General features: G+C 55.2%; 1 protein-coding gene across 2 annotated transcripts in view; it reads left to right on the top strand.

Annotated features, from left to right (window-relative positions):
• The window catches only part of CTNNBIP1 (catenin beta interacting protein 1), a 47,233-nt gene extending 30,543 nt beyond the window's left edge, over positions 1-16,690 (top strand). For both annotated transcript variants that reach the window (XM_059135468.1, XM_059135467.1), the window contains one exon: positions 14,318-16,690. In XM_059135468.1, coding sequence (XP_058991451.1) covers positions 14,318-14,376 — 59 coding nt within the window. In that variant the 3' untranslated portion in view covers positions 14,377-16,690. The remainder of the gene's footprint in view (positions 1-14,317) is intronic.
• Positions 16,691-26,870: the final 10,180 nt, after the last annotated feature.

Below are 26,870 nucleotides of genomic sequence, written 5' to 3'. Positions count from 1 at the left end.
GGCTTAATCCACTGAGCCACCCAGGCGCCCCTCCTGGTCTTTTCTTGAGCAACTCTGAGCCTCTTCAGCCTGGGCTTATGGCTTCCCCCTTCGTATTTCTGGGGCTGGGCCCCCACAAGGCCCAGGGCACGCTTGGACAAATGAATGGACCAGGCTGTGGGTCCGAGGGGCCACTGTCCCCCAGAAAGGCAAGTGCTCAATTCTCTGAGCACTGTCTCCTGCTCCCCCAGGGTGGCCCAGCAGACCTGACAGCCAGGCAGGATTGCCTCTGAGCCAGAGGAGATCAGTACCTCTCTGGGACAGTCGCCTCGCTGAGAAAGCCAGCTGGAGGTGTGGGGGGTCGAGAGCTGCAGCTTCCAAAAAGCAAGCTTGATGGATGCTGAGTTCATTCTTATCGCTGGTGCTACTTTGTGTTGATCTTCTTTCCTGGTCATAAGATAATGCACAGTCATTGTAGAAAGCGGGGAAAGGGAGAAGCAGCAGAAAAGCTGGACGGACTGAATCCGACCACTTGGCTCCGAGCACTGTTACCTCCTGGTCAAGAACCCATCAGCCTTTTAAACACAGGCTTGTATCGGGCAGCCGGGTGCACCCAAAACTACAAGGTCACCGAAGCTGGGGTGAAGACCCAGGTCTCTCGGCCTCAGCGGTGACCAGTGATGGCAGCAGCTCTGCCCTCCCTGGTTTTGCTCCGTCAGCTCCCTGTCTCCATGTTCACTTCCTTCCCCTTTTAGGGAGGTATTAAGGGCAGCCAGACATCTCGCTTGTAGCTTTAAAATACATTCTGGGGCGCCTGGGTGGCTCAGTCCATTAAGTGTCTGCCTTTGGCTCAGGTCATAATCCTAGGGTCCTGGGATCGGGCTCTGCACCGGGCTCTTTGCTCAGCAGGGAGCCTGCGGATTCCCAGCTCGTGCACTTGCTCATGCTGGCTCGCTCGCTCTCTCTTTCTGACAAATAAATAAAATCTTTTTTAAAAAAATAGGCTCATATTTTCATCATAAATTTGGAACCATACAGTATAAACATTTAATATCCATTTTAACATGCATGTTTTACTTATGATTAATTTTATAGTATTTTTTAAAAGATTTTGTTCATTTGAGTTAAAGAGAACAAGCAGGGGGAGCAGCAGAGGCAGAGGGAGAAGTAGGCCCCCCACTGAGCAGGGAGACTGATGCAGGGCTTGAATCCAGGACCCTGGGATCATGACGCTTCAGCTGACGAAGCCATCCAGGCGCCCCGATGATATTATAGTATTTTTTTTTACAAATTTTATTTATTTATTAAGGAGAGAGAGAGCACAAGTAGGCAGAGTAGCAGGCAGAGGGAGAAGCAGGCTCTCTGCTGAGCGGGGAGCCCAATGTGGGGCTCCAGCCAAGGACCCCGGGATCATGACCGAGTCGAAGGCAGGTGCTTCACCACCTGAGCCACCCAGGTGTCCCCTATTTTATAGTATTTTAAAACAGTTTTGAAGAAAACATTTTAGTGATTGCTTAACGTGCAGCCCCCGGCTGTGCCATAATTCGCGAACTGGTCCTTTCCCCTTTGTGTGTTTCCTTCTCCTTTCTGCTGCTGATCACAGTAGCAGCACCCACTTACTGAGCTCCTCCTGTGTGCCGGCTCCCTTGTAGGTAGCACACAAGTGTGACCCCAGTGAGTGACCGTCCTGAGGCAGGTGCTGTCACTGCCCCGCCTCAGAGAGGAGGGGACAGGCCTGGAGAGGGTTGGTCTAGTGCTGGGCGCCCAGCCATGGGGGCGGGAACTCGGGTGTGGCCAGCACCCAGCATCCATCCTTGCTCGTAACCCTTCCTCTTCATTTATTTTAAGATGAATTCTAGGAGTGGCTTTAAGTTCATGTGCTTTTTTCAGCAGTACTGAGTTTTATCTGAGGAACAGGGGTGATTTAGGCAATTAATATATCAATTAAGATGCAGAAGTCATTTGGCGTTTTTTGCTGCCTTTTAATCCTGGGCCCTTCCCCCGAGGTGCCTATGAATGTGCTGGTTCTCTGCACACTCTGGCTAGGGGATGGCGTGCCCAGCGAGGGCCAGTCCCCAGCCCCCACTGGCACTCTGCTGAGCCTCCCCAGGACAAGGCGCTTGCAGAACTCTCGTCCTCGTGCGGCGCCGTGGATAGGCTCTTGTTTAGGTGTCCCAGCACTGGTCTAGATGTGGCCCCTTTTGTGAAGAAGGCTTCTGTCCCTGCCCTGCCCCGGGGCCTCCCAGGACCTCCCCTGGCCTGCCACCGCTCCCCATCTTGGCCCCAGGAGCCACAGTGCTGGCACGCTGGCAGCTCAGGTCTGTTCCAGCCTCGGTCTGATCATGCTCTTTCTCCAAGAGACTTTCCAGGGAACGTCCCCAGCCTGGAGCCAGCTGGGCTGTCCCAGGGCTCTTCTGGCTTTCCACCCTGGAAGCCAAAGCTGCTGCTCAAGGTATGCTGCCAGGGAGCCTAAAATAGGTCATTTGGTCTCAGGGTTACACTGGGAACCTTGTTAAAATAGTTGTGGTCCCAGGCACACCCGGGGGAAGCCTGTGACACCGGGGAGGGCCCACCACCACGCAGGCTTCACGGCTGACCAAGGGGCTGCCCTCCTCTGCTCATTCCCCCCTTCATGGCCCTCTCGAGCCCCGGGTGAGATGCTGGCACCGTGGGGCCCCGTTCCACGGCCAGCCTTCTTCCTGGAGCCGCGTCCCATGCCCTCCAGCTTCTGCTCTCGCACTTCCTCCGCGCAGCCCTCTCTGGCTCCTTCCGGGCTCAGCCGGGGCCTCTCCTCTCGCCGCGGAGCTCCCTGCAGCCTTTTCTGCAGGGTAGCTGCTGTCACATTATCAGGAGCCCTTTGGGACCCAGATCTGTGCTGTGTTCCCAGTGACACATGCAGCACCTAGTCCAGCTTCGAGCACAGAGCTGGAGTTTTCCTGAATCCTTGTGCAGACCGGGCTTCCGGGAGTCAAGTCCTGTACAAGCGGGGACCGTCTGCTGGGCCTTCTGCGTCCTCCCTTCTCCCAGGGGGGCTCCCAGGCTTCTCCCAGAGTCTCCCGGCGATGACAGGCTCTGGGCTGTAATGGCAGTCAGGACTCGGGAGAATTCCAGTTTATGGAACAAGAGGGTTTTTTTGTTTTTTTTTTTAAACTTTAATCAACACTTAGATGAGAATTACCTGTAACCTAGTAATAATAAAATTGAACCCAAAAGATCAGGAATCAGACTGAAAAGTCAATTCGAAGGATTGGGTATGTGATAACCCAGGTCACAGTAAGAAAAAGGCATCCCAGGGCACCCGGCTGGCTCAGTTGGTTAAGCAACTGCTTTCGGCTCAGGTCATGATCCTGGAGTCCCAGGATCAAGTCCCACATCAGGCCCTCTGCTCAGCAGGGAGCCGGCGCTGAAGGCAGCGGGGGACCTAGTACCGCTCTGGAAGGAGGGGAGGGGCAGCAGGGTCATTATCAGGGTCCCCCCGGGCTGATCATAAAAGGGTCCGTGGTGACTTTCTTAAAACAGTATCTGCGGAGCCCCGGCTGGGAGCCGGATTGCCGAGGGTCTGGGATCAGTGAGGAGATGGAAGTGGGAGGACAGAGGTCCCATTCAGAATGCTGGTGGGCAAGGGACACCCGCTCGGAGCTGGGGTGGGGGTCAAGGGCCAGTCTGTGGCATTGAGCTCTCAGCGTACGGGCCACAGACCACCACCCCTGAATCACCACGGATAATTTGTTAAAAATGCAGACTCCTGCCCCCCACCCAGCTCTACTGAATCAGAATGCCAGCCAGGCGAGCCTGGGAATCTGCATTTGAAATAGCCCCCCTCTCCCAGGGGTGATTCTGATGCCCTCTTGAATCTGAGAATATACCCGGGTTTTAAATGAAGACCTGGTCATTCTTGGCCACTCCCACCCACTTCTCCCGAATTCTGTGTCTTCTGCATACAGCCAAGCTCTCTGCTCTAGGAGAGCTTACATTATTTTTGGTGGTGGGTGGGGGGGGAACCGAAGAATCTGAGGGAAACAAGTACCTCGTTTGGGAAGACAAGCCCAGAGGTAGGGAGCGTCTGTGTTGGGTATGGGCATGGGAGGGCGGGAAGGCGTGAGGTGGTTTTGAGGGAGCTTGCCTGGGACCAGAACAGAGCAGGTGTACTAGAACTCCAAGCTGTGACACTCCCACCCCCACCCCGAAGCCGTTTATGATGGTTTTTGCTGCCGAGTCTTCCCCGCCGGTCAGGGGGGCGGGCTAGGTGGGATCCGTCGCATTCACAGATGAGAAAACGGAGGTGGGTGTGCACACACGTTGCCCAGGTAGGCAGGGTCAGACCCAGGCCCGGGTGCTGGGGTGCCAGGGTCCACCGAGGGAGCCTAAGCCCAGGGAGGCCCTCACTGGCTGGTCAGGAGGCCCAGCGCATTTGCTAGGAGCCCGCCCCACGTCTGGTGCCATGTGCTCACCTTCGGGCGGCCTGAATGCCTGGTGATGTGGTTGTCAGCCTGGAGCCTGGTTTGGCTGCAGGGACCTTGGATCTGTGGCCACTGTCCCCATGGCAACCAGCATCGTGCTGTCTCTAGGTAAAAGCCATCCCCTGGGAACCTTGGGCCCCAGCTCAGAGAGGTATAGAACCCCCCGGGCTGCTAAAAACAGTGTCTGCCGCCCAGCGGGTTTGTCTGGGAGGAGGCCTAGCCCAGGGCGGTGCTGGAGCCCCATCCCCATGGAAACTTCCCGCCTTGGAGGAGGGTCTGGGACCTGTTTTTCCAGAAGCCTTGCTGCCTAGCTCATCTCCCAGGAGCCAGTTGCTGAACCACTGCCATCTTGGGTAGCTGGGTAGCGGACCCTAGTTCCTATCCTCAGCAAGCTCCTGGGGCTCAGGAGGAAGGACCGCCTCCGAAAATCAGAGAAGGAGCAGAGCGAGGAGGCAGGAATTGCCCTGGGCCTTTGGAGCTTGTGGCCACGTTTCCTCTCTAGACCGCCAGCTGTGCGTGGGGAGGGTGGCCAGGGCTTGACAGGTCAGAGGCCCGGGACTATCTGGAAGCCCTTCTTGGAAGCCAGCTTCCTTTGTCATCTCTGGTGTCCAGCAGCCATGGGAATTTGAATCCTCTGAGGTTTTGGGTTCCATTTCTAGAGTTTTCCAGTGCCCAGCTGCTCACTCTCACAAGGAAGATGTGAGGCCCCTTCGGAGATCAGGAGCTCCCTGATCCTGGAATCCTGGATTCTGGGTAGTCCCAGGAAGCTGTGGCGATGGGCCGCAGGGGTTTCAGAGACCCCGCCCCTCACTTGTGGGAGGCGGGGCCTGCAGGAGCTCATGGCTCCAGGTTGGGTGATGGGGACACCCCTGCCAGAGATGGATGCCGTTCCTGGGAGTCCCTCTTTATTCCAGTGACATCTGTGCAGGGCTGCAGCCTGGACGGTGAGGCCTGGGGCCGGCCGCCTCTGGGAGCTGGACCAAGCTTCCCGTACCCTGTGTTGATTTCAAGGCAGGATCTGCCCTGAGAGCTGTCTCCCTCCCCGACCACCTTTGAGTGCCTTTTCTGAGCGGCCTTTGCAGCATCCGGAGCCAGAAGAGCTCTCGGGCTCCGTCTGTGCCCCTGCAGCCGGGCACTTCGGGGGAATGCGGGCACAAACTGCGGGATCAGCACATCAGAGCTGCCTGGGAGGCCTTGTCCCTCTCCCCGCTGCCCTGTGCCTGCCTCTCGCTCGCAGGGTCTCTCCTGGAGAGGGCGGGTGGGGTCCTGAGCTGTGCTCAGCTGCCCAGAAGCTTGTGCTCCAGGGTCGCTGCATTTTAAGCTCCTCCTTGCCTGGAAAAGGGTGAGGGGCTCTGCTAGGATCTCTCCAGCCGGGATTGTGCCATAGGCCACGTACACCCTTTCCATGTCAGCCTCGGGGCTGCGCCTACCTCCGTGCTCCTCTTTGCTGTTCTTTGTGGTCGTGAGCACCGAGCCTGCTGGAAGCTGATGGCTGCCAGGACAGTGTTCTGGCAATTCAGGAAGCATATTGAAGTGCTTACATATTGATGAGAAGACCTTTGGAAGACTTTATGTTAGAGCCTCAAATAGCAAGAGGAATTGTCCAGACACTGGTGGTTATGTGTGTGCCCCTGGGGTGTTCTCCATACCATGCGGCCCCGGGTCCCCGGCCCCCTGCCCCCATAGGGAGGCGTGCTTCTTGAGGGCCGGTGCAGGTGCCCTCCCTAAGCCAGGACACGGCTGCCGGTGGTGCAGGTGCTGGTGTGTGGAGCCTGTTCTGGGCTTTGGATTCTGCTGCTCGCGTTCATCCTGAGCTTGCAAACAGACCAGTGAACCCATTGTCTGTCTCCTGCCCCGGCGGGGGGCCAACTTCTCTTTTCTAAGCTGCATAGTTGTCATTTCTCTCTGCCCGGTCACTTGACCGCACTCTGTTAAAGGGACAGAGCTGGCGTGGGGCGTGGGATGGTGCCCTGCCTGGTTCGGAGAGCTGTGTTCTCACACGCACCTGGGCCCCGTTTCCACACTAGGTGAACCAGGGGACTAGGGAGATATCTGCCAGGGCTCTAGGCCAGGCAGCGCGCTGGGGGTAGGAGGCAGGGGCCTGGGCTCCGCTGTCCTCCTGGGATGGTGCCGTGGGTTCCATGCTGAATTCTCTCCAACTCTCCCAGAGCTGTTTTGGTGGTGGTTTTTAAATCCTCGGTCTTTTTTTTTTTTTTTTTTTTTTTTTTTTTTTTTAAAGATTTTATTTATTCATTTGACAGAGAGAAATTACAAGTAAGCAGAGAGGCAGGCAGAGAGAGGAGGAAGCAGGCTCCCTGCTGAGCAGAGAGCCCGATGCGGGACTCGATCCCAGGACCCTGAGATCATGACCTGAGCCGAAGGCAGCGGCTTAACCCACTGAGCCACCCAGGCGCCCAAATCCTCGGTCTTGGTTCCATTCTGATAGGGGCAGAGGGATGGCTCCAGTCTCTGTGGGAAAGCCTGGGCCGCCACATGCTCTGGGAGACCAGAGCTGCTCTGGAGCAGCTCAGTTATTGGCTTCCCCTGAGGAGGAATGGCGGTGTGTGGGAGAGGGGAAGGCACGGAGGCACGCACTTCCTCCCTGGGCCACTGACTCACCAAGTTGCTTCGCCAATCTGAACATCAGGCTCCTCATGTATTAAGTGAGGATTCATCTTGCGTCCCAGGAACTCTCCAGGTGCTGCGAATTTGTGAATGAAAAGGATAAAGTCCCCAGTTCATAGAATGTGTTTTCTAATGGGGAGTCAGATCACAATATATAACTCCATAGGTCACGCTGAAGCAGGTTACAGCCCCCCGAGGGACTGGCACAGGGCACTGTTTTAGAAGCTGTGGTCAGGGAGGGCCTGAGGAACTGATTTTCCCCAGCACTGGCATGAAGTGCAAGAGCTGTGACACGAACTTGGGGAAGAGCACTGAGGCAAAGGAAACAGCAAGTGCAAAGGTCCTGAGGTACCAAAGTTACTTGTGCCTGAAGGACAGAGCCCAGGAAGCCCATGGGGCTGGAGTGGAGTGAGGAGGGAGTGCGTATAAAAAGAGATGAAGAGGCCACCAGAGGCCAGAGCATGTTGGGTCTCGCAGGTCAGGCATAGAGTTCAGTTTGCTTTGAGTGCAATGAGAAATCTTACATTAAGAAACCTTTGGAGAGTTTTGAGCAAAGAAGTGGCAGGGTCTGACTTATGTTTTTAAGAACTTCTTTCTGACTGCTGTGTGGACAATGGACAATCAGGGGCCAGAGTAGGGAGATCCAGAAACAGGTACAGGAAGCTAGCGAGGGATGGTGGTAGCCTGGCCTGGGTGGTGGTGGAGAAATAGTGGTGTTTTCAGGATCTAGTTGAAGAGTAGAGCCGGGGCGCCAGGCTGGTTCAGACTGCAGTGGTTGAGCATCCGACTCTTGATTTCTCAGGTTGTGACCTTGGGGTCATGAGATTGAACCCCGTGTTGGGCTCTGCTGAGCACAGAGTCTGCTTAAGATTCTCTCTCCCTCTGGGGCACCTGGGTGGCTCAGTGGGTTAAGCCGCTGCCTTCGGCTCAGGTCATGGTCTCGGGGTCCTGGGGTCGAGTCCCGCATCGGGCTCTCTGCTCAGCAGGGAGCCTGCTTCCCCTCTCTCTCTCTGTCTGCCTCTCCATCTACTTGTGATTTCTCTCTATGAAAAAAAAAAAAAAATACATTTAAAAAAAAAAAAGATTCTCTCTCCCTCTCCCTTTGCTCTCCCGCCTCCCCCACCTCTGCTGTGCTCTCACTCATGCTCTCTCTTTCTCTTATAAATTAATTAATCAATTAATTAATTAATAAAAAGTAGAGCCAACGTCAGACACCTGGCTGCCTCAGTTGGAAGAGCACATGACTCTTAATCTCAGGGTTGTATGAGTCCCACGTTGGTCTAGCAGTAACTAAACAAAATGGAAACAAAAACACTTTAAAAAAAACAAGAGGGATGGGGCGCCTGGGTGGCTCAGTGAGTTAAGCCGCTGCCTTCGGCTCGGGTCATGATCCCAGGGTCCTGGGATCGAGCCCCGCGTCGGGCTCTCTGCTCAGCAGGGAGCCTGCTTCCTCCCCTCTCTCTGCCTGCCTCTCTGCCTGCTTGTCATCTCTCTCTGTCAAATAAATAAATAAAAAATCTTTAAAAAAAAAAAAAAAAAAAACAAGAGGGGCATCCAGGTAGCTCAGTCTGTTGGGTGTCTGGCTCTTGATTTTGGCCAGGGTTGTGGTCTGGGGGTTGTGAGATCGAGCCCTGTGTGGGCTCCATGCTCGGTGTGGAGCCTGCTTGGGATTCTCTCTCCCTCCCCCTCTTCCCCACCCTGCTCTCTCTCTGTCTCTGTCTCTCTCTCTCTCAAATAAATAAAATCTTAAAAAAAAAAATAAAAGAAGTAGAGCCAGTAGATTTGCTGATGTGCTGTACGCAGAGGGTATGTGTGTGTGTGCACACGAGGGTGCGTGTGCACACAGGACGGGGGTGGGGGTGGGGCATCAGGCAGTTACTCCCCTCCTGGGGTTTTTGAGCAGCTAGAGGATGGCAGGCCTGTCACCGAGGTGGGGAAGGCTGAGGGTAGAGTGGGCTTGGGAGCACCATTTGGCGTTCCCCCAGCGATGTATGAGGGTTCCAGCCTCTCTTCCTCCTCCCTAACTCCTGTCATTGTCACTTTTTGATTCCAGCCATGCTAGTGGGTGTGAAGTGGTGTCTCATTGTAGCTTCGATTTGCATTTCCATAGTGACTAATGATCTAGAGCATCTTTTCTCGGGCTTGCCGACCATTCTTACTTACATCTTTGGAGAAATCTCTATTCAAGTTCTTTGCCCGTTTTAAAAATTGAGTTGACTTTTTATTATTATGGAGCTGTGTTATTTATGTATTCTAGGTACTGGTCCCTGAACAGACGTATGACTTGCAAATATTTTCTCCCAGTCTATTGGTTGCCTTTCCATTTTTTTTTCCCTAGGAACTCTTTTTATCTTTAAGATTTTATTTACTTGACAGAGAGAGAGATCACAAGTAGGCAGAGAGGCAGGAAGAGGGAGGGGGGAAGCAGGCCCCCCGAGAGAGATCCCGATGTGGGACTCAGTCCCAGGACCCTGAGATCATGACCTGAGCTGAAGGCAGAGGCTTTAACCCACTGAGCCACCCAGGTGCCCCGCCTTTCCACTTTTTTTTTTTTTAAGATTTAATTTATTTATTTGACAGAGAGAGATAACAAGTAGACAGAGAGGCAGGCAGAGAGAGAGAGGGAAGCAGGCTCCCTGCTGAGCGTAGAGCTCGATGCGGGACTCGATCCCAGGACCCTGAGATCATGACCTGAGCCGAAGGCAGCAGCTTAACCCACTGAGCCACCCAGGCACCCCCCATTTTTTTAAATAGTAAGTCTTCTCATTGTAATTTGTTTTAATTTTATTTTTAAGGCCTTTTTTTTTAAGGTTTATTTATTTATGTAATCTCTAAACCCAGTGTGGGGCTCGAACTCAGCACCCTGAGATCAAGAGTCACAGGCTCCTCTGACCGAGCCAGCCAGGCGCCCCCGACCTTTTCACCTTTTTGGTAGTAACCTTTGAAGCATAAATGTCTCTAAATTTGAGAAAGCCCAGTTTATTTTTTCCCTTATTTCTTAACCCACTGAGCCACCCAGGCGCCCAATTTTTTCCCTTATTTCTTATGCTTAGGGTGTCATGCCTGAGAAATCATTTCCTAGTCACGAAGGTTTACTCCCGTGTTTTCTGGTAAGAGTTTTATAATCGTAGCACTTACATGTGGGTCGTTGGTGCCTTTTGAGGGAATTTCTGTATACGGTGCAAGGTAAGGGGCCGGCTTCACCTTGACATGGGACGATCCGGTTGCCCCAGAACCCTCGGTCCACTTCTTTCCCACTCTGTATGTCTTGATACCTCTGTCAAAACGTAACTGACCTAAGTGGGAGGGTTTCTTTCCGAACGCTTTGTTCTGTTCCGCCGCCTACACGTCTCTCCTTAGCCGGTCCCACGGTGTCTTGTTTGCTGTAGCAAAATCCAAAAGTGTGGGTCCTTCTCAAGAGGATTTTGCCTATTCTGGATCCTTTGCAGTAACCTACAAATTTTAGGAGCAGCTTGTCAATTTCTGTGAAGAGCGCAGGATTTCTTTCAGTGTCAAATTTCTCTCAGGGATGTTTTTGAACAGTGACATTTTGCGCTTTCCCAAGTACAAATTCCATACTCCATTTGTTAAATTCGTTCCTAGGTGTTTTATTATTTTTTGATGCTATCGTAAATGAAATTGTTTTCTTAATTTCATTTGCAGATTATTCATCACTAATGTATAGAAATATACAAATGGTATTTGTATATTGATCTGGTGTCCTGCAATTTTATTTGTTCTAATAGTTTTTTAGTGGATTCCTTAGGATTTTCTATATACAACATCCGTATCGTCCGCAAATTGAGCTTACTTCTTCCCCTTTCTAATTTGGATGCCTTTACTTCTTTTTCTTGCCTGATTGCCCTGAATTGAACTTTCAACACAACATTGAACAGAAATGGCAGGAGAGGACATCCTTTTCTTCCTAATCTCCAACGGGATAGCTTCCAGTCTTTCACCATTAAGTATGATAACAGCTGTGGGTTTTTAGTAAATGCCCGTCATCAGACTGAGGAAGCTCGCGTCTGTTACTAGTGTGTTGAGCATGTTTTCATGAAGGGCTGTTAAATTTTGTCAGATGTGTTTTCTCTGCTTGTTCAGACAGTTGCATGGTTTTTCTTCCTTTTTTCCTATCGTTAGTCTGTGTTACATTAGTTGATTTTCAGGTGTTAAAACACCCTTGTATTTCTGGGATAAATCTCACTTGTTCAGAGTATGGAATCCTGTTTGTTTGTTGCTGTGTCGTTTGCTAGTACTTTGTTGAGTATTTTTGCATATCACAGGTGTTATGAATATCTGTATTTGTAAGAGACACGTGCGTGCATGTGTACACGCACGTGTGTGTGTGTGTGTGTGTGTGTGTGTGTGATCTTTTCTCATGATGCCTATCTTTATGTTTCGGCGGGTCAGACAGTGTTGAACAAGAGAGGCTGCTCAGGGGCACCTGGGTGGCTCAGTGGGTTAAAGCCTCTGCCTTCGGCTCAGGTCATGATCCCAGGATCCTGGGATCGAGCCCCGCATCGGACTCTCTGCTCAGCAGGGAGCCTGCTTCCTCCTCTCTCTGACTGCCTCTCTGCCTACTTGTGATCTCTGTCAAATAAATGAATAAAATCTTTAAAAAAAAAAAAAAAAAAAAGGCTGCTCAGCTTCTCCTCCCGCGCTCACCTGCCTCAGGTGGGAAGGGCTGGGTGGTAGCTCGGAGCTGGAGCCCGGGCGGTGCCAGCAGAGCTAACAATGGGATGGATGCAGTGTCATCTGTAAAATGGGCCCGGAAACTAGCTGACAGCCTAGAGGCAGTGGGCTGGGCCTTCCTGTTCTGAGCCTTGTGATGGCCAGCAGGGACAGCACCCAAGGGAGCTGCCACATACTGGACTTTAAAGAAGAAGGAGGGACTGTCGGGACCAGCCTGAGGCCCCCAGCTCGAAAACGGTTAGAGCTCAGTTACCGCAGCTCACTGAGCAGTGCCCCCTCCCCGTTAGGCTGCCGGCCCAAACTGCATGGAGAAGAGGAGAGAGAAAAGCAACATCCTTGCCCAGAGGCCTGCACGGTTCCCAGTCAGGCCCTGGTGGAATGACAAGTGCGGGCCAGCTGATGATAAGGACGGGTCAGACCATGCCCTGGAAGGGCCTGTCCCCTCTTGGCAAGGGCTGGAAAAGGCAAGTCCATTGGGAACGGAGCAGGCCCAAGGATGGGCAGCAGCTCTGTGGGCCCTTTCCGCCCCGGCTCCAGCAGCAGAGTGGGAGGCTCTAAAAATGAAAGCTCCCGGTTTCCCCACCCCTGCCGGGAACAGGAGACCAGCTGGCACTGTGGCACCGGGGGGCTCTGGCAGATCTTCCACTTCAGGTGTCTCCCTAAGCTGGAGTCCTCAGAGTCTCTGTGTGAGAGGAGGTCGCTTCCTTCCCTGACTCAGAGTGTAGCCCCGGTACACAGGCCAGGCAGGCTGTGGTGTGGGGAGTCGCAGCCCCTGGTCTGTTCCCTCTGCAGGCGCACTATTCCCTCTCAGAGCAGCCAATGCTATTTTTGTGCCTGCAGCTCAGTATAGAGGCCTAAGGTCCCTGCGGGAGAGCCCACGGAGCAGGCAAGGAAAGAAGCAGGTGGGCTGCTCCTGCTCATGGCCCACCACCCCCCTTCCCCAGCCCGCGCCAGACCCTTCTGATTAGCGAGCTGGGCAGGCGGCGCCCGCCCAGGAAGAGCCGGCATCTGGTAGGTGACCAGCTCAGCTGCCGGCAGGGTATGATGTCATCTTGGAATCTGTGGTTGCTAGGAAAATTCTGCCTGCAGTGATATTTCGTGGTCCTAGGACCGAGGTGAGAACAGAATGTTCCCAAGAAGATAGGGGAAGGATTTGTAGGGCTTCCCAAGCAAAGGACCCCCCCCATCCCAAGAAGTCAGATAATTTGAGGAATTTTCAAGAAGGGAAGTTGTGCTGGTGGGCTGCTAGTGGGGGTTGGGCGGGGTTGGGCGGTTCCCTTGGCAGCACTCTGGTGGCCAGAGTGAAAGCCATCTCTGATGTTATGTCCTTGTGGACGAGCCTTCCTTCTGCAGCACCCACTGCTGGGTACCTCCGCCAGCTCTTGGTGTGGTAGGGCAGTTAGGAGGAGGCGGAGGCCCCCTTTATGGTGTGGAGGAAACCAGCCCACTCCTCACCTGGGGCCGGGGCAGGATGCGGCCCTTCCCAAACTGTTTCACATGCGGGGGGCCAAGCACACTGGCCCCCTCTTCTGTGGCCTTTCCTGGGTCTGCTCTTGCCATCCTCCCCTGCTGGGGAGAATGCCTCCTGCGGTGCAGAAGGGAAGTATGGCAGAAAGGCCGCAGGCCACCGATTCTTGTTCAGGGCGTGACCAAGAACTCTGCGTTAGAAAAAGGGGAAGGTTGCCTGGCTGGCCCAGTGGGTAGAGCGCGGGACTCGATCTTGGGGTTGTGAGTTTGAGCCCCGCCTTGGGGGCAGAAATGACTTGGAAATAAATTTTTTTTTCTTAAAAACAAATACTGTATAAAGAAAGAGAGACAGAGAGAGAGTGAGGGGAGACAGAAGCAGGCCCCAGGGAGGGCCAGGGCCTGTGAGCGGGGCGGGGCCTGCAGGCTCTTCTGCACCCGGGGCTTTGGGAGGCTGGGCCGGTCAGTGTTTTGAGCTCTTTCCCTCCTCCCTCTCGCCTTCTCTGGCTGCATATCAGAGCCTGTCTTACGGAAAACAAGACAAAGGAAGTGATTTCATGAGCGTCTGGACCAGAATCTCAAATCCATGATTAAAAATAACAATAATAAAGATGCAGGCCATTATCTATCTCGGTGGGAGCCAGGCTGGCTGCAGGCTGGAAATGGGCCCGGCTGTGCTCCTTTGAGCAGGTGCTGGGTTTGGGCAAAGCGGGCTGGCTGTTGGAAGTCCTAATGGTCCAAAGGGATCAAGACACAAGCCTTGACAAGAAAGATGGAGGTTCCTCGTGCCCCTGACTTTGGTGACCTTGGAGCAAGGGATATGAGCAGAGCTCCGCTCGAGGACCAGCAGCCCTGGGTTCTTGTCATGCAGCCTGTCAGTGGGTGGCCCTGAGCCAGCCTCACCCCGACAGCCTCCTGCCACCTAGGGCAGGTTGCCTGCATGTCCAGGCTATCCGGAAGGCCCAGAGAGGAGGTGGGCTGCCGTGGAAGCACTGGGGACTAGGGAGGACCACACTAGGGCCGACAAGGCTGTAACGGCCCCAGCCGCCTTGCAGTGCCGGGTCTGACGGTTCTTCCCTCCCCGCCCCCATCTGCAGGTGCCGAGGATGTGGTGATGGCGTTTTCCAGGTCGGAGACGGAGGACCGGAGGCAATAGCGGTGAACCCCTTGGAACACCCTGGAAGCTGCCAGAAGATCTGTGAGGACCTCGACCAGCTGAGTGGCGGCAGATGACCTTCCCGGTTCCCCCTGCCCTTACACCCCCACCCCGCCCCGCCCCACAGTCACTCAGCAGGGCTGGCATCGAGGGAGCCACCGGTGGTGCAGTTACAATTGGCTTGAAGGGACGGACTCCTGATTGGCTGCAGAAAGAAACCCTTTTATTTTTAAATCTTGACCAACAGACACCTTTTATTTTTATTTCTGACTTTTTTTTTTTTTTTTTTTTTTTTTTTAATTTGCGCCTCGGTGTATGGCTTCCCAGGAAGCTCTCCGAGATCTGGTGCTTTATTTAGGTCACTTTTTAGGAATGTGAAGAGTCCTGATTGGCTGCTTAAACTGGAAAAGGATTTTGATTGGCCGGCTAGTGGGAAATGGTTTTTTTCTTTGATTGGCTGCAGGTGTTCTGCTGATAGCAACAGCTTCTCTCTTTTGAATGCTGAAAACAGGGTTCGGGACATTGGTTGTTATATTTGACTTGAAAAGGAAAAAAAAAAAAAAAAAAGAAAGAAAAGAAAGAAAGAAACCAAGTGCGCTCTGCAATATTTATTACACAAAGCTTGCTGCTGCTTCCCCAAGTTTTGTTTGTGTTTGCCTTTGATTGGCTTTTGAGATGTGTGTTTGGTTTCTCATTGGCTCATCCATGACTCCCGTTGCCACGGGCTGCCCCCGCCCCGTGGGGGATCCACCGGGAGAGTGTGTTTGCTTTAATGACCGCACCTGGCTGCCCTGGCCAGGGGTCCCCCAAGACCTCATACAGGGTCTACAGCTGGAAAGCAGAGCCCCCGAGGAGGTTTGTGCCGTCCTGAAGGCACAGGCTAGAGCTTAGAGGTGACCACCAGGCAGGATTTACGGGCATCGCTTCCATGGCTTGGCAAGCAGCCAGCTCCCCACGGGGGTGGGGGTGGGGAGTTGTTCATCCCCATCTGGGCCTCTTGGGGCTGCCGGTGCTCAGCTGAGGGGCACCGCTCTGGACGGCTGGGGCTTCTCCTGTAAAGGGCAGGAGCTGCTCCCAGCCCTGAGACTCCACAGTGCAGCAGAGGTTTCTGCCTGGGAGCCCAGAACCTCGCAAAGCTTGGCCCACAAAGCCGGGGAGACCTTTGGCTCTAAACCCCCAGCCCTGACCTCCGCTAGCCAGGCTCCCAAGGTGTGGGCCGCTGGGCAGTAGGGCCTAGCCAGCCCTCGGAGTTCTCGGATCCCAGGCCGGTGCCCCTCACTGCACCGCCTCCAAAAGGGTCTCTCTCCATGTCAGCCTGGAATGGACAGAGTCACCGTTTATTTATGAAGTGCCACCTGAGACAGCTGGCTGCGCCATCACTGAGCGGGTCCCACCCCGCTGGCCCTCAAGCCAGGTCCCCAGAAACACGTTGCCGAGCAGCCGTATGTGAAGGGCTGGAAGAAGCCCCGGGTCTTCCCCCCCTGTCCTCCCCGTGCGCTTGGGGCTAGCCTGCCCTTCTCCCTGTATCTCTCACCAGAGCGGAACCCAGGAGGGGAGGCGGAGAACGATGCAGGCCTCAGGGACGGGGGCCTCCACCCTCCTCCGAGACAGTAAATGGCTGAGGCCCTCTTTTTGCCCCAGGTATCCCGAGCCAGGAGAAGACCCTAGGAGCGAAATCTCCCCCTTCTCAGGGCTAGGGCTGTCCTGGATCACAGGAGCTGCCTCAGGACCATGTGGGCGGTCGTGCTGTGCTCTGAGCATCGTCTGGGCCTTGCCCCAGGAGGACTTGCGTGTCATAGTATCCATGACCCTGACCTCCACACGTGGGCCCCTGGCCCTGGTCAGCTGACCTGGTTAGGTTACCCTGCAAAGACTGTTGGTCCCCAGGGAACAAGGACCGTGGGGACTCCAGCAGGGGCCTGACGGCATCTTCTTGCAGGAGCCGTGGCGCGTGTGCGCATCCGCAAACACACTCCCAGCTCCGTGGCCTGCAGCCCCAGCTGAGCCCCTGGGGAAAGGGGAGCTTTTTCCCAGTGCCCTCTCCCAGGCTGTGACATCTGCCAGCAGGCATCAATGGCGTGTTGCCATCTGCCCCCTCTTCGTACCTGTAGCTCCCGTAAAGGGTCCATGTCCTGGCCAGTGGTGTGTACTCTGCCCCAGCCTGCCCTCGTCAAGGTCACGGGCCTGCCACTTAAAACAGCGATGGCCGAGATCTGTCTGAACGGGAGAAGTGAAGGTGTTGCTGTGGCTCCATATTTCAATGAAAAATATATCTGTTGGAGAAAAAAAATTAACAATAAAGATTTTTAATAGCTTGGTGTGTGAGCTGAGTTATGTCCCTCAGAACTGGGTGCACTTACTGCTTTCCCCACGTCACATGGGCTCTGAAGCTGGGCCCTCTCTCCTCAAGGAGGCACCGCAAGGAGGGTTGAAAACACCATGTTTGCTGGTTTAATTGCGACCTGGAGCAGAACTCAGGCTTTGGAAGAATTCCAAGGTCTCCCCAGCCTAGCTGGCAGGGCCACAGAAGGCTGAGACCCCTTTTGGACCTGGAGATTCTAAATATCATCCTAGATTGGACAGGTCAGTAGTCTTCAGAGGTGACCTCGCCCTCTCTCTGTTCCAGAGCAGATGCCGAGCACCCTAGAAGGTGCTCCTTTCTACCCTACACACCGGCATCCTGTGTGATGGCAGTGGTCTCAGGCTGCTTGCAACACAAGTCCAAACAAGCTATCCGGTCCTTCCGTCACCCCAGAAATGGGAGATTTGCTGGTATTCAGCTGTATTTTCAAGTTTAGAAGCTGAAATCATTTCTCCTTTAGGAATTTTTGCTTTGGAAGCATTTTCTAGAATCTTTCATTTCCACCCTTCATCATCCCATTTTAGGACTTTTTTTTTTTTTTTTTTTTTTTTTTTTTTTTTTTTTTTTGCTGTTTACATGGACTCACTGCTTCTACTTCCTTTTCAAAGAGTTTCACTGGGTACTAAACACCGTGGGGTTCATAGAATATGAGGACGGATGGCATAATCCACATCGTTCACTCTCAGTGCTGGGAGAGGTGTTGGAGGTTGCCTGGCAGCCCATGCAGTGTCACCTCTGAAACAGCTCTAAAAAAGGCTTATCTAACCTTTGCTTGAATGCCCCCCTAGGATGGAGGACTCACTACCTCACAAGACAGCCCATTCCACCTTCAGGTAACTTACATTCATCTCTACATTGAGTTGGCCTGCTTTTCCCTGTAACTTCCCTTTCCAGGAAGGAGGGTCTTGAGAAATAGACCAAAAAAAGATAGTTGTATTAGCCAGACATCACCAAGACACATCAAGGGTTCACGTTAGGTAAATTATTTGTGTTCTGAGCTGCATGGTTGGGGAGTTAACCTCGGAGCCAATCTGCTCTTCTAAGCTGAGCCACCGAGCAGAGGGAGGGACTGGCTGGCTCTGGTGCCACCACCCAGCCCCCTGCAGCAAACCTGGAACTGAAACCGGGAGGGAGGGAGGCATCCCTGCAGGGTTATCTTATGGGAATTAGGCTACCAAGAAAGAGGAGTCGGGACACCTCAGCAGACCAAGGGAAGACACTGGGGGCAACGCTGAGTCTTTGAGGGTCCCTCAGCCCAGACAGCCGGTAACCAGAAGTGACAACAGGTGGCACTCGGACTGCTGGGGACTGAGACCAGCTGGGGGCCAGGCTGAGTCTGGGGGAGGCCAGGGATGGGCTGAGAAGGGGGCGGACAGGGCACCCTGCCTTTTGTTGGTGTTTCCCAGCCCTGGGGGAAGGGCGGTTGGGAATGAAGGGCTGTTTTTGCCTGTCCCTGCAGGTGCCTGGCAGCTGGGAGAATCCGGACCGCACTAGCCTTTGAACGGGACCCTTTGTAGCAGGGAAACTGATCCCTCCGTGGCACCTGGCTCGGTGGTTGGGGGCAGGAGCCAGCTTCCAGGGCCGGGAGCTCGAAGGTGGGGGTGTCCCCAGGGGACCCCATCACTACCCATCTGCCCCGCCTGCCCTCTCAGTCGGCCTGTTACCCATGGCACCCACCGCTTTCCCAGAAGATGAAATCGTCCCAGACCGACCTGAGGCTGTGGTGAAGAAACAATTCTCTGTCCAATGAAGGAACTCCCTTTCCTGGGGCAATAACTGGGTGTTTAGGAGATTTGGTGGGGAGGTTTGGGGCTGACCATGGCTGCTAGTCCTCATTGAAAGAAAGGCCTCCCCAAGGGTAGGGGCAGTGAACTGCTTGTTGAAGAGCAGCCAGGCTTTGTCTTCACTTTCGTCCTTGACATCGGAGCTGCTGCCTCGCGGATGGCTTCCCGGAGGGACCTGCCAGTCCAGTTAGGCAAGGGGGCTCAGGGAGCTGGTGACAGGAGCTGAGCCACACCCTGCCCTGCCCGGGGCCTCTTCCTGAGTCCCCAGGGAAGCCGCAGAGTGTGCAACAGGCGGCCTCCCTGTTTGCACACCTGCGGGAGCCCCACCCCACATACACCGCCCCGGGAAGGTGACTTCAGACCCAGAATCTCTGAGCCTTTCCTCCTCCTTGGCGCTGGCCCTTGAGGGAGGTGGGTTTTCACAAACATCTTTTATGCAGGTGACTGCCTCGTCCCCGTTCTAGTAACACAGGAAACGCGTGTTGGGTGCCACCTGGGTGCGGGAACATACGCTCCACATACAGCGCCTTCAGTCGTGCGTGAGGGAAGTGCGGTGCTCTCCTCATTTCACAGATGAGGACGTGGGGGTTACCTAGTCTGCGAACAGTCAGCGTGCTTCAGTCAGAACTTGGACCCGGTTGTCTGACCCCAGACTCCATGCTTGCAGCCACTACTCTGACTGGGAAGCGGGGGAGGGAGAGTAAACCCCACATCACCGGGTTGCCCGGTGGCCTCTCGGGGACCCCAGGACCAATCTGGGGTTTGCCCTTGTTCCCCAAGTCCCGTTGTGTCCGGCTACCTCAGGTTGTGAAATATTTGGCAGGTGCTGGGGCCTCAGGCCGGCCCTCAGCTCTGGGGGGGAAGCCGCTGCCTTTCCAGCCCGGGTGTGACGCTGGCCTCCCAGCAACTCGCGGTGCCCCGGCTGCTGCCCAGAGCCGGCCATCAAAACTCCTGTTCTTTACTTTTTGTCCACTCTGATGCCTCACATGGGGGCCTGGCAGTTCTCCAGGCTGAGCTGGTTTTTCTAGAACAGGTTCCTCTTCCACTTCTCCCCGCCTCCTCCTGGTCACGGCCCCTGGCCAGCATCCGGCAGTCCAGCCTCAAAAGACACCTGTCCCCATGTGAGGTCACTGAAAGAGCTCAGAATTAGGGGACTGCAGGCGAAGCTAGGAGCCCTGCCTCCCTACTGTGACCTCTGTACTCGTGGGCAGGTCTCAGCCTTAATTTTCTCATCTGTAGAATGGGAATAATAATAAAACCCATTGTACCTTTGACAGATTCTACCCAAAAATAGTTTTGAATCCAGTAAAGCCCTAGATAAACATGATTCTCTCTTGACCTGGTTTATACTGTTCAATCCCACAGTGTAAGTCTCTATGTCCATGCAGCGGGGGGCCAGGAAGACAGTGAGACCTCTGGAGGCTGGCTGCTGGGATCAAGAACTGGCCCTGCCACCTGGCAGCGGCGTGACTTGGGGCACGTAAGTTAGTTTCCTAACTTACGGAAAAACAGGAACGAGAACATCTATCCCATAAGCCTGTGGCTGACGGTTATGATACAATGTGAGTGACGAGTTTAGCAGAGACCTGCCCACAGTGGGTGGTCGGCACGTAAGGGCGCGATTAAGTCATGTGACCGGTGTCTCCCTCCAACCCCTGTCCTCTCTACTTAGAAGTCATTCAAAGCAAGGCCTATGAGTGTTCCACCTGGAGGGGAGGAACCTGGCCCCAGGTCCAATCAAGTGCTTGTTAAATGCTGCTTTGTGTGGGTTTTTGTTTTTTTTTTTTTAGACTTATTTATTAGACACACACACACACACACACACACACACACACACACACGAGGACAAGCAGGGGGAGGCACAGAGGGAGATGGAGGAGAAAGAGGATTCCAAGCAGATTCCCCTCGAGCACAGAGCCCCACCATGTGGGGCTCGATCCCATGACCCTGAGATCATGACCTGAGCTGAAACCAAGAGTACGGGAAACCGACTGAGTCACCCAGGCACCCCTGTTAAACACTCTTTTGATAAATAAGAAAGAGCTGAGATGAGCCCTTGATAGAGGCTGAGGGAAGAGCTACCTCCTGCTCCCCCCCACCCAGGACCTCTCCCTCTGCTGAGCAGCTTTGTGAGGCGGGTGGGGGGAGGGGAGCTGCAGCCGTCCAGCAGCCTTCGCACCAACCTGCGGGGCTGCCGGGGTCCCCCAGATGGACCTTGTCTTATCGGACGGGCGAGGAGGGGCCTTGCCGAGGCTGGGAGTGGGAGTCCTGTCTTCCAGGGACCCTCCTGCTCACTGGCTCGTGCTTAAACTCCAAATAGAATCCGAGCCAGCCAGAGAAGGGGATAAAATTAAATCCTTGATCATGATCAAGTGGTTAAAAAAAACCCATCACAGCCAGAGGCTCCTTCCCACTGCAGCCAGCTCTGCTTCGGAGCAAACAGGAAGGACAGGGGAACCGCTGAGCCCCAAGGCCCCCAGCACCCTGCCCGGGCTGCCCTCCATCGGCCCCTCCCAGGTCACAGGTCTCCGGCCCCAGGGCCTGGAGTTACCCTTCCTGGCATGGATCTCCAGGGAGAGGGATGAAGCCCCCACAGGCCTCAGGCAGCGGCCGCAGGTGGGGAAGGCCCTCCTGGGCTCTGGGTTCAGCTGCACACACCTGGGTTCCCCTTCAGGCTCTGACAGTCACAAGCTTTATTTTGTTTGTGACAAGGTCCACCTGAGAGATGCCCTCAGCTCTCTGCAGCTTTGGGAAGCTGCGATTAATGTTCTTCCCCCTCGCAGACCTCAAGGTTTCTCTCCCAGTTGGGCTCAATCATACAACCCTGAGATCAAGACCTGAGCAGAGATGGAGAGTCGGAAGCTTACTGAGCCACCCAGGCGCCCCTAGTGACAGCTGTTGGAAGGGGACACCTGTCAAGCCTGCTTCCCAGAGGGGAGCACGGGAGTGAGCAGTGATGGCACTACCTCCTGGTAGCTGCACCCCCAACCCCCAACACACACACACACACACACACACACACACACACACACCCCTTCAGGCAATAGGGGGTGTCCTGGCCCGGGGAGAATTTCACAACCACAAGACTGACTGAAGGCCAGGCTCCTCCCTTCTGTCTCCAGGCACCAGGAGCTCAAACCCTGTGGGCTAGTGGGGGTGAGTGCAGGGTGGCCCCAGTTTCGATCTCCCTGGAGACAGGGGCTGCGCTGTTTGAGGGCTTTCTTCTGAACAGGCCAGGGTGGGTTGACACAGCCAGATGTCGGGGGGAAGGCAGGCTGAGATGCCCACCGCGGCCATGGGGCTCCCAGGCCTGGCTCTGGTGCCTTCTGAGCCCCTTCCTGGCCGCAGGGCCCCCTTCCGCAGACCCGCCCTGAGGCCGCCCCCACCCCCGAGTTGGAGTGTAGTGGCTGCACTGTGGGCACCTGGCAGGGCAGAGTCTGGGGTGACCGGGCGGGTCCCCGGGAGCCGGGGGCGGGGGTGCTGGGAGGAGGGAGGACTGGGGTGGCCCTTGGCCTGGGAGCTGGACGCAGGGAGAGGAAACAATGAGGCGGTAAAAATAGCTCTTTGTTTACCGTGGGCCGCACATCCTCATGCGGCCTTGTGTTTCTGTGAAAGGAAAACACCGACCACCCTGGGGAGCCAGGGCAGGACCCCTGGCCCCAGGCATGCCGGGGGCTCAGCTGTGAGTGGAGAAGGGGCCTGGCTGAGGGGACAGCGGGACAGGTCCCCTGTGGGGCCAGCCGCCCCCTCGGCGGTTCCCACACACGCTCCCCCTGCTGCAGTGCTCAAAGCCTCATGGCGCTTTGAGGCTCCTGGGCCTTGCGGGTCACTCCCGACACCGCCGCCTCCGCGCTCCCTCAGCAACAGCCCTGTGCGCCCACCCTTGCCAGCCCTCGGCTCCGGCTGGCTCGTCCCTCGGGAATCTGTCTGGGCGTGCTGGTCCAGCACCCAGGAGAAGGTGGTCTGCGGGCTTTCCCCTGGCTGAATCACCCCCTACACCCCAGCCAGAGCTGCCCCTCCCTGGGAGGGGTAGCCCGGACTCTGGTCCTCAAGGTTTCTTTCCAGAACCTTCCTTCTTCATGGCTCTCACAGATCCTCCCAGCTCACGCGGCTTGCTCCAGAGGGGGTGAGCCCTGAGCCATCTGGATGACCCCCCGGACTTCTCCAGATTCCCCGAGAGTTAACCTAGCCCAGCTGCACCCCTACACCAGTCAGGAACTCCCGACCAAGGACCTGCCGTGGGCGAGCCCACTGGACGGGGATGAGAGGAGGCGACCTTGTCCTGTGGTCTCCGAGGCCACTGACCTGGTGATAGACTGCCACAGAGCAGGGTCCCACGGGGAAGCAAAACCCTGGTCACCGAGGAGGCAGACCAGGGCTGGAACCCCCAGGCTTGTCCGCAGGGAGCTGAGGTGGTCAGGAGGGCCCCTCAGAACTCCAGCACCTGCCCGTGGGCCACCCTCCTCGTGACCACGTTGAGAGGCTCACGCTTGGGTCAGGGCAAAGTAGTGGCAGAGGCCTGTGTGCGGCCTGGCTGGGGCCTGGGTCCTCCGCAGCGGCCAGGCCGAGAGAAGGCAGCCCGAGGGCCCTGGAAGCTGCTTCAGAGGGAGAAAACATTTGGAGTGACGTGTCAGGGCAGGTCCCGGAGTTCAGGCAGGAGCCTGGGGAGGGGGGTTGCAGAAAAACTGGGGGCATGCCACGACCTGCCTGGCCTGGGGCATTCCTGCCGGTGCTGGGTAGGCCTGTCATGGCACCCCCTGCGGCGTCTCCAGGCTCTGTGATCTCCTCAGGGCCCCAAGCATTTGTCCCTGGGGGAAGGAAAGACAAAAGTATCCTGTCCCCACTCTGAGTCGCCAGGAGGCCAGCAAGCTCCTGCTTGGGTGCAGAGAGCAGAGAGGCTTAGGAGATTAAGCTCCTCAAGGTCATTTGCCAGCCGAGGAGGCTGGGGTACGAGACGGGGGTGGGGCCCTGTGGATGGAGCAGGGACCACCGTCAGTCCTCCGACCTCGGCTCATCCTGTCCCATGCGTCCGAGCCTCAGTTTCCCAGCTGTAAAATGGGGTCACCCCTCCGATTCTCCCGGCTTCCCACCTTCCAGGCACGGGGGAGCATTAGGTCCCCCTGTCACCCTTTCCAGTGAGTGTGGCCTTGACCGGCTTTAGCCAATTGAGTATGGGTGGAAGCAATGGGTCATTGCAGGTAGAAGCTTGAGGAGCCGCTGGAGAATGTTCCAGAGGCTGCTGCCTGTCTGCCTGGCCCTGGCAAAGCCCCAGCCGTCCACAAACGAGCAAGGAAGTGTGTGGTTCTGTCCCTGGGGGTCTTGGGTCTGCCTATGTCTGCACCATCGGCTGGCCTCTCCGGGTCACTGCGTTGCCTCAGGGATCTCGAGCCTCAGAAGCTGGGTTGCTTCTGACTCTTGCTGTAACTGAGAACACTCTGTTCCACGCCCAGCCCCACGGCTTCCCTGAAAAGCTGGGTCTGGGAGCCACTCGCTGTTCTGGAACTGGAGAAAACACCAAGAACACCTCCTGCCCAGATCCCCACCCTGGGTTCTAGAAGGGCGGGGGCTGCCCTTTGCACTCAGGGTACAGATCCATCGAGGGCTCCCAATCCAGGGCAGCCCCAGGCCTCAGGGCCCTGGCGACCTCTGGCCTCCTCCCCCCGCTCCCCACTCCCAGCCTCCTGTCCCTCAGTCCCTCAGACACGCCGCCCGCCCCGCCTCAGAGCTCGTGCCTGTCTTCCCTCTGCCTGTACTGCTCTTCTTCCCACACCCCTGAATCCTCAATTTTTAGTTGTCAGCTTAAATGTCACCCCCTGCCTTAGACTCCCCGGGTGGCTGGAACAAAATCCCACACACTGGATGGCTTATAAACGGCAGAAATTCGTTTCTCGCAGTTCTGGAGGCGGGAAGTCCAAGATTAGGGTGCCCGCGTGGTCGGGTTCTGGTGACAGCCACCTCCCGGGTCCTGTCTCCCCTCTGTGTCCCCCCGTGATGGGACGGCCAAGCGAGCTCGTGGGCTCTCATTCACAAGGGGGCTCTACCCCCGTGACCTAATCCCTCCCCCAAGGCCCACCTGCTAACACCGCCATACGGGGCGGGGGGATTTCAACATATGAAACTGCGGGGGAGGGACACGAACGTTCACACTATAACACCCCGTCAGAGGACTTTTTTTTTTTTTTAAGATTTTATTTATTTATTTGAAAGAGAATGTGTGAGAGAGAGAGAGAGAGAGTGCGTGAGCAGGGGGAAGCAGCAGAAGGAGAGGGAGAAGCAGACTCCGCGCTGAGTAGGGAGCCTGAAGTGGGGCTCCATCCCAGAATTCTGGGATCATGGCTTGAGCCAAAGGCAGATGCTTAACTTAACTGACTGAACACCCCAGGCGCCCCGCCCTTCCCCCAGAGGATCTTTTTTTTTTTTTTTTTTTTTTTAAGATTTTCTTTATTTTTTTGAGAGAGAGAATGAGAGAGAGCATGAGAGGGGAGAGGGTCAGAGGGAGAAGCAGACTCCCCATGGAGCTGGGAGCCTGACGTGGGACTCGATCCTGGGACTCTGAGATCATGACCTGAGCCAAAGGCAGCCACTCAACCAACTGAGCCACCCAGGTGCCCTCCCTCAGAGGATCTTAACTGACCCTCTGTATTTTGCTTTCTACCCTCTGACATGCTCTGTTTTCTTTATCCGAAACATCTCCTTGTTTCTCTCTCTAGTGCCATGGGAAGGTGAGGCTGTGGGAGAAGGCTACTAGAGCCACGTGCAGGGGGCAGCAGTGGTCCCTAAAGGGAAGAATGCTGGGTGGTCAGGGACAGGTTGTCCACTCTCAGGACAGCTGAACCCTCTGTGTCAGGAAACCCCAGGGTGATGCCAACCCGGATGCCCAGCCAGCCTATCATGTGGGAGAGAAAAAGCAGGGGGAGGAAGGAGACTCTCCCACTGAACTTGAGATCAGAGCGCTCTTCTTCTCCATTCGGCCCTGGCTTTGCCATCCTAGAGGGATGCTGTAGTGTCATGCAGCCCTGTCTGAAGTGGCAGGTGTCCCTCAAAGGAGGCTGGAAAATGCATGCTGTACACATTCGTCTGGAGAGTCACAATATAGTGAAGGTTCTGAGAAGTCCTGCGACAAAGACATCCATTTCGTTTAGCTTCTCCCTTATCTATTTGACCGCAGAACTCTGAAGTTTCTTATGTATTCCATAGAATATTCCATAAGAACTACTCTTGTGGAGGACAAGTACAAGGTATAAAATCAGAACTCAAGTTCCGAGTCCTGCTTGTTCCTTGTGTCTGACCTCTCCAAGCCTTGTCTTCCGCGTAAAATCAGCGGTAATACCAACCCCGGCAGAGTTGTTGTCAGTGTGGAATGAGAACGGGCCTTTGATAAGTATCTCCTAACCTGCAAAACACTGTGCGACCCCCTGAGCATTATAACTGGCTTAACCTGGGAAATAACATACGCTGTTTACCTTACAAGGTTAGGGGAGGCCAAAGGGAAAGGCAGTGACTCATCCAAGACTGGCCAAGCTGGTGACTGGTTAGAGACGGACTCCACGGGGAGGAGGAGCTCCAGCAGCAGGACCATGAAGAATGAACTCCCAGGGGCCAGGAGAAGAGGGGACACTGATGGGGGGGCAAGCCCCGGGAAAGGTGTCTGGTGGGAGGGAGGTGCTGACTATCCCTGGTGATCACTTCTTGAGACTTCTGAGCAGAGAGCAATGCTGGTGTCCCCTCCCCTTGTCCCCTCAACCCTGGGGGACTCCGTCTGGAACAGAGTGGGTCTATGAGTTTGCTCGGGCTGCCTCAGTGAAATCCTGTAGGAGCTCAAGCAACAGACAGCTACCGTCTCACGTTCTAGAGGCCAGAAATACAAAATCGAGGTGTGAACAGGGTTGGCTCCTTCCAAGGGCCGTGCGGGACAACGTGCTCTAGGCCTCTCTCCTTGTCTCTTCATATTATCTTCCCTCTGTGTGGATAAATTTCCCCGTTTTAGGAGGACTCCTGTCATATTGGATTAGGCCTACCCCAGTGACCTCATTTTAACTCAGACGATGTCTGTAAAGATCCTATCTCCAAAGAAGGTCCCATTCCAAGGTACTGGGGGCTAGGACTTCAGCATCTGTTTTTTTCGGTGGGACACCATCCAACCCGTAACAGTGGGCATTTTCCCCAGCGGATACCTCCCTCCCTCTCACCAGCCCAGTTCCTTGGCCGAAAGCATGTGGATTCTGGCCTGCCGGAAGAGAGAGCCCATAATCGCGTTAATTGCCACAATACTAGATCTGCAATTAATCTGCCATGGGAACAAAGAGCAAATGCACTAATAGCACATAATTGGACCTAAACCACACCCT

This window comes from Mustela lutreola, chromosome 10 (genome assembly GCF_030435805.1).
Source record: "Mustela lutreola isolate mMusLut2 chromosome 10, mMusLut2.pri, whole genome shotgun sequence".
NCBI classification, from domain to species: domain Eukaryota; kingdom Metazoa; phylum Chordata; class Mammalia; order Carnivora; family Mustelidae; genus Mustela; species Mustela lutreola.
The sequence above is the reverse complement of the archived record's forward strand: the minus strand, read 5'-3'. Positions and strand labels throughout refer to the sequence as shown.